This window comes from Nansenia antarctica (assembly GCF_963989245.1).
Source record: "Nansenia antarctica genome assembly, chromosome: 6".
Classification (NCBI taxonomy): Eukaryota; Metazoa; Chordata; class Actinopteri; order Argentiniformes; family Microstomatidae; genus Nansenia; species Nansenia antarctica.
The window spans coordinates 11,514,851-11,521,843 of NC_137676.1; the positions used below are offsets into that span (position 1 = coordinate 11,514,851).

General features: G+C 43.1%; 1 protein-coding gene across 1 annotated transcript; it reads right to left on the reverse strand.

Annotated features, from left to right (window-relative positions):
- Nucleotides 1-4: 4 nt before the first annotated feature.
- Nucleotides 5-6,092, reverse strand: dpm1 (dolichyl-phosphate mannosyltransferase subunit 1, catalytic). The gene is made up of 9 exons (XM_080534001.1): nucleotides 5,956-6,092; nucleotides 5,568-5,667; nucleotides 5,326-5,359; nucleotides 4,897-4,973; nucleotides 2,185-2,210; nucleotides 1,987-2,082; nucleotides 1,737-1,805; nucleotides 1,483-1,597; nucleotides 5-501 (listed from the first exon to the last, which is right to left on the reverse strand). Exons 1-9 carry the CDS (start codon nucleotides 6,084-6,086, stop codon nucleotides 397-399), a joined length of 753 nt encoding a protein of 250 aa, XP_080390127.1. The 5' UTR covers nucleotides 6,087-6,092; the 3' UTR covers nucleotides 5-396.
- Nucleotides 6,093-6,993: the final 901 nt, after the last annotated feature.

Consider the following 6,993-nt stretch of genomic DNA (forward strand, 5'->3'; position numbering starts at 1 on the left):
AATACAAGCAACTATTTATTACTTTACAACAATCACAGGTCCATCAGTTCAGAATATTTTGGAACCTGTCTATAATCAATCAATCCAGTTGGTGTTGGGCTCCATTGGTGATGTCTGTTAGTGAGCTCTTCGAGCGATGTCTGTTAGCGATCTTTATCAGTGATCAGTTGGGCATTAGGCATCTCCAGCACAGTAACATTCTATGATGAAAAAAAGGAGGAGCATAGTATGTCTACTGTTTTGTTCTGAAACTGAGAACACTTAACCTACTCTGATGCTGATGTAATGACTGCCCTCAGGCAATGGCAGGCAGGCAGGCAGACAGACAGACAGACAGAGAGACAACAATCACAGGACTAGAGCAGAGCTGCATGCCAGCAGGGGGCAGCATAGAGATCATGTCGTAGCAAAGAGAGTGAGCAGGCCTTTCAGGAACGACACAATCTCGTTCCCTCCCAGTTTGGATTCTCCATACACACGATCAACAAACGATATAGGGACCTGAAGAAGAGGAGGTAGAGAGAGAGGAGAGGCATTTAAACATAGTTAGAGAGCCTGTTGATATAATAGACAGGGGGAGTTTCCTGAAAGCTTTGTAGCACTAACATCATCTTCAGTCCATGGTAGTCTATGGAAGAAGGATTACTGCTAGCCTCAAAAGCCTTCAGCAAACTCACCCCACTGTCAACATTTCATGACACAGCTACAACCCAATAAATATCTGTACTTGTGTGTTGGAGGTGAGTAGGGCTTAATACACATGATCTGCTGTCTAATAAACATGATCTACTGTCTAATACATATGATCTACTGTGTACAAACACACATAGGCACGCACGCACACACAGCGGTGTCAGCACAGCAGTGTCAGCAAAGCCTGGAGAACCATCAAAGATCCCAGCCACCCCAACCACAGTCTGTTTGAACCGATGCCGTCCAAAAGGCGAAGCCTCTTCCGGAGCCTCAGGGCCAAAACTCAGAGGCTAACCAACAGCTACTTCCCCCAGGCGATCAGGCTCATGAACAAGCCTACTGAAGACAATTGACTATCATCCCCAAACACACCCCATGTATACAGACCACCTAAACCTTAAGCTCACAGCCACTTTACTACTTCAACTATCTATTTTCTTACTAGTTGTACTGCTAATTGTATCCTGTCTTATTTGTCACTTATGTCCTGTACTATTGTCAATTTCTATCTTGATTTATGCCTATTGCTTTATTGTCTGCAAATTTTCGGGATACTGCTAATTGTATCTTGTCTTATTTGTCACTTATGTCCTGTACTATTGTCACTTTTTTATCTTGATTTATGCCTTATTGCCTTATTGTCTTGTGCTGCAATGACAGGAAACAAAGCCTACTCTTACACTCAATTCTAGAGTGCCAAGGGCGACTTGCATAAATGATGTTACTTAACTTTAGAGACATTTTCTAGAGTAGAATGTTGACTTCGACACTAAATGAGTTAAGACCAACCTCTCCGATGGAGTACCCCAGCTGTCTGGCACGCACGATCATCTCCATCTGGAACACGTAGCCTTTAGACACACACCTCTCCACCAGCCGCTCCAGCACCTCCTTCTTATACAGCCTGATCTCACACACACACACACACACACACACACACACACACACAGTGAGATAGATAGTCACACACACACACACACACACACACACACACACACACACACACACACACACACACACGTAGGTCTGATATGACCACTCACCTGAAACTGCCAGTCAGGTCTGAAGCCCCTGGTCTCAGCAGCACCTGAGTCACGTAGTTAGCCCCCCGACTGAGAGAGAGACGGAGAGAGAGACATAAAGAGAGAGAGAGGGAGAGGGGGGGGGGGGGAACACACACACACACACACACACACACGCACACACACACTCAAATGTATCTCCAGCAGGATGAACAGCAGACCATAAATGAATGATGGTGCAGCAGAGGGAGGCATGTTCATGTCCTGTCACCTGATGAGTTTCCTGCGCAGGTCCCAGCCATACACTCCTCCGTCTCCTTGGTAACGCGTACCGGACACCAGGTCATATCCGCCTTCTCTCTGTTTCCTAGACAGAACGCAGCATCAGCATACTCAACATTCTAATACATTTTCATTTACATAAAATTAAACCAAGATTAATTGCGTAGAGGAAAGAAAATAGACTTACTCTATAAATTCTGGAATAAATTTAGGCTGAAAGCAAAGAGAGAAAAAAGACATCTTGAGTTTCATCATGCATTCATGAATACATACAAGTCCCAACTCTGAAATACTGTGACTACTGGAGAAGTATTCTACAGGGCCTCGACACCAAACTCCTGCTCTCAGAGAGTCCTTATTATAGATCAGCTCTGAGACAGAGTCATGTAGAGGACAGTTCTGAGACAGAGTCATGTAGAGAGGACAGTTCTGAGACAGAGTCATGTAGAGGACAGTTCTGAGACAGAGTCATGTAGAGGACAGTTCTGAGACAGAGTCATGTAGAGGACAGTTCTGAGACAGAGTCATGTAGAGAGGACAGTTCTGAGACAGAGTCATGTAGAGGACAGTTCTGAGACAGAGTCATGTAGAGAGGACAGTTCTGAGACAGAGTCATGTAGAGGACAGTTCTGAGACAGAGTCATGTAGAGGACAGCTCTGAGACAGAGTCATGTAGAGGACAGTTCTGAGACAGAGTCATGTAGAGGACAGTTCTGAGACAGAGTCATGTAGAGAGGACAGTTCTGAGACAGAGTCATGTAGAGAGGACAGTTCTGAGACAGAGTCATGTAGAGAGGACAGTTCTGAGACAGAGTCATGTAGAGAGGACAGTTCTGAGACAGAGTCATGTAGAGAGGACAGTTCTGAGACAGAGTCATGTAGAGAGGACAGTTCTGAGACAGAGTCATGTAGAGGACAGTTCTGAGACAGAGTCATAGAGGACAGTTCTGAGACAGTCATGTAGAGAGGACAGTTCTGAGACAGAGTCATGTAGAGGACAGTTCTGAGACAGAGTCATGTAGAGGACAGTTCTGAGACAGAGTCGTGTATAGTTCTAAGAGTCAGTTGTTGTTTTTTTTAGGGCATTTCTGCTTTATTGGGATAGAGACAGTAGAGATTGACAGGAAGGATGGTTGAGAGAGGCAGGATGACATGCAGGATAGGTCGATGGCCGGACCCGAACCAGGGACCTTGCGATTACATGAGCTACGCCACCCAGGCGCCCTAGAGGACAGTTCTGAGAGACAGTCATCTAGAGCAGACCGCGGCACCTGTCCGGGGGTGCCGCCAAATCTGCTCGAAAAAAAAAAGAATGTATAATATACAATTATAATAATAATACATTAATAAACGTTTGTTTATTACATGTGCAATGGAGTTCATAAGCAAATAAAATATATATTTCTCAGATTTGAAAGATATTAATTTACTAACTAGGCCTACTAGTTACTAACTAACTACTCCTCACTGAAGTCTTGGACCAAGCGGTGAAAATGGTTAATTATGTAAAATCACGCCCGCTGAAGTCACGGCTGTTCAGCACATTGTGCAATGAGATGGGGTCCGAGCATGAGGGGCTCTTATTACACACAGAGGTCCGCTGGCTGTCGCGGGGCAAGGTGTTATCCCGTGTCTATGAGCTCCGAGATGAACTGATAACTTTTGTCAGTGAGCACGACTTGCCATACAAAGAACAATTGGAAGATGAACCGTGGTGGATTAAGCTTGCTTATCTGGCAGATATTTTCAGCCACCTTAATGACCTCAACATAAAAATGCAAGGGAAGGCTGAGAATATCCTGACAGCGACAGACAAACTGAACGGATTCCGATCCAAATTGAGACGGTGGCAAGACGGGGTGGCCAAGAAAAACATTGAAATGTTTACGTTGACGGCCAATGACGCAGCACACAAGTCTAGCATCAGCTGCTAGTTTGAGCAGCAAAGCTCAAGATGAACTGGCAGAGCTCATTATGGACCGCACACTGAAGCTCAAACATGGTGAGCTAGGTTTGGATAGGTTTTGACTGCTTGTGGGACATGAATATCCATCTCTCTCAGAGAGCGCCATCAAGGTGCTTTTACCCTTCCCAACCTCCTACTTGTGCGAGCTGGCTTTTTCTTCTCTAGCATACGTCAAGAACAAGACACGCACGCGACTGTCAGTGGAACAGGACCTGCGTGTCGCGCTGTCCACTATCTCTCCCCGCATAAAGAGACTCTGCTCCCAAAAGCAGGCGCATGTGTCCCACTAATGCGCACAACATATTTCTTTGTTTTGTATTTCTCTCAATTTTTACAATTCTGTCATGATTATTATTGTTAAATTATTATAGTTGTGAGTTACCCGTTTGGTTCAGATGTGAAATAATAATCTCAGAATGAGCATTGGAATGAGAATTACATTTTAAGGCATTATTTTAAGCCCCCAAAAAAGTTTGGGAACCTCTGATCTAGAGGACAGTTCTGCTCTGAGACATGTAGAGGACAGTTCTGTTCTGAGACAGAGTCATGTAGAGGACAGTTCTGCTCTGAGACAAAGACCTGTACTGTATATTATCTGCTACAGCCCCCACCCACTCTTTGGAACACTCTCCAAAACCACATCAAAGAATCCACCACACTCTCCTCCTTCAAACAATCCCTCAAAACCCATCTTTTTAAACTGTCTTTTAAACTATTTTTGTGTTGTTTTTACTGATTCCGTTTGTTTGACTTTTTATTGATCTATCTATTATTTTTATATCCTATCCTTACACTATACATAAATAAATACATTATTATTATTATTATTATTATTATTATTATTATTATTATATTATAGCTCTGCTCTGAGACAAAGTAGGTCTACTCCTCAGTCATCAGAAGTGGATCAAGGAGGAGCCAGAAGCCACTCACGTGATGAGACAAGTCAGCGTCCATGATGATGACATAGTTCCCTGTAGCATGTTTGACCCCGTGGATGTAGGCAGTTCCTGTGAGCAGAATCAAAATGGACATTATCAAATGTGTGTGTGTGTGTGTGTGTGTGTGTGTGTGGTGAACGGAAATGTAAATATAAAGAGTTAATTGTGTTGTCATAGAGCAATACTTTTATGTACATACTGTATATTGTATTATTGCCTACTGAATTGTATATTGATATTTAATCTCCTCATACACAACCATGTAGCTTTTCCTGAGTGACATCATGTCTAGTCTTAGCACTACTTTTATAATGTCTCTCTTGTATGTAAAATGGCCATAAGATACAGTAACCATATCTAGGATATTAGGGAATACAGTTGTGCGACTGATGTCCCTTTATAAGTATATAGTAACACTCACCTAACCCTAATTTCTTTGCTCTGGGTCGAAGGAGCTGAAAAAGAGGAATACATCAGAACAGAGAGAGAGAGAGAGAGAGAGAGAGAGAGAGAGAGAGAGAGAGAGAGAGAGAGAGAGAGAGAGAGAGAGAGAGAGAGAGAGAGAGAGAGAGAGAGAGAGAGAGAGAGAGAGAGAGATCCATGCCAGCAGAACCATGGTTGTCTTGTTGTAACAAACAGCTAATATCAGTAGTTGACACATACTATCTTGTCCTCTCCGTAGATCTGTTGTAGTTGCTCCGCCACCTGAAGTGTCCCGTCTGGGCTTCCGTCGTCTATAACGATTATCTCGAAGTCGTATCCACTGTACAACAACAATGACAACAAAACATATCCTCACATTTCACACCTCGTACTTAACGGCCACATCTCTGTGTGGAATACATGAACTACACTAAATATTCCGAATGTGCTTTACTGTTCAAATGATTATAGTCACGAGCTATTTCTGTGCACCATTGAGCAGTGTCTCGGCTGTCTACTTTACCTGCAAATCAGGTTTGAACTTTGAATGACAGCTCATTACTCTGTCAGCTCTGCTCCAAGCTAGCACGCTCAACATTAGCTCCTGTAATGTCTACAAACGACGAACCTTTCTCCGAAGTATTTCACCAGTAGCCAAACAATCAGGGGTAGGTTCTCCCGCTCGTTATAGGTGGGCAACAGCACCGAGTACCTATCCCCATCACCCCGGTGGAGGTTTGACCCTCTGCGACTTGCCATGTTGGAATGTTGTTGAGTCGGATGTGAGTGCTCCCTGGGATGTCCCCCGCTACAACAAAGACCCGAGTTCAACAGAGTTCCGAGCAAGGCATAATCTATCTTTCCAGGAGATGGCACTCGTGAAGCAGTCTGTCTGAATATAAGAATAAGAAATTGATTATAAATTGGATTAAAACACAATTAGTCTGGAGATTCTAGGGTTTAGGGTTTTTCCGTTCTTTTTTCAGTGAAACTAAACTCGCGTAGTGTTTGGTTGTGAATAAAGAAAAAAAAAATCAATGTCATTTAATTTTGACATTATGTATTCTGAGAAATAATTATTTCTAACAAAACCACGTGGGCCACAATTATTGGCATCCCTAGAAATTCTTATGAACAAAATGTAACTGAAGCATTTTTTCCATTAAAATGTTACTTTTTAAAGTTGATCAGAGAGTCAGAGTGTTTAGGAACTTCCCAGCAGTCATCCACGACTTCCTGTTTCACTGGAGTATAAACATGAGGCCATATTCACTTATTCAAACATCAACATGGGAATGAGAAGCAGAGGAGAGTAGCATCTTGGGGTCAACTACCATTAGACGAAAAACCAGCCTTTCCTGTCAATTCACCACAACCTTAAGCGCCTGGAACTTTGACTGGAACCGTGTTCTATGGTCAGATGATACAAACATGTGCTTTGTTGTGACCAACTATGTGTGTAACAGAAGGTCATACATCAGTTATGTCCCTCGGGGGATGCCCAGGGACAGCTGATATTGCCTGTGTAATGTGTTACGAGCCTTGTGTCAAGCCTTGTTTTAGGAACACAAGGCACATACACACAGATGACATACAAGTTAGTGGACTAAGTTCTGAGACAAAAGTTATCTGTCTGTATCTGTAAATTATTCATTTGATTTTAACA

Excerpts from the sequence above, each read along its gene's own strand:
- dpm1 (XM_080534001.1), bottom strand. The coding sequence starts at position 6,086 with ATGGCAAGTCGCAGAGGGTCAAACCTCCACCGGGGTGATGGGGATAGG. Across the intron at positions 5,360-5,567 it reads TCTACGGAGAGGACAAGATA|CTCCTTCGACCCAGAGCAAA; the intron begins GTATGTGTCAAC and ends CCTCTTTTTCAG. Across the intron at positions 2,211-4,896 it reads ACGCTGACTTGTCTCATCAC|CCTAAATTTATTCCAGAATT; the intron begins GTGAGTGGCTTC and ends CTTTGCTTTCAG.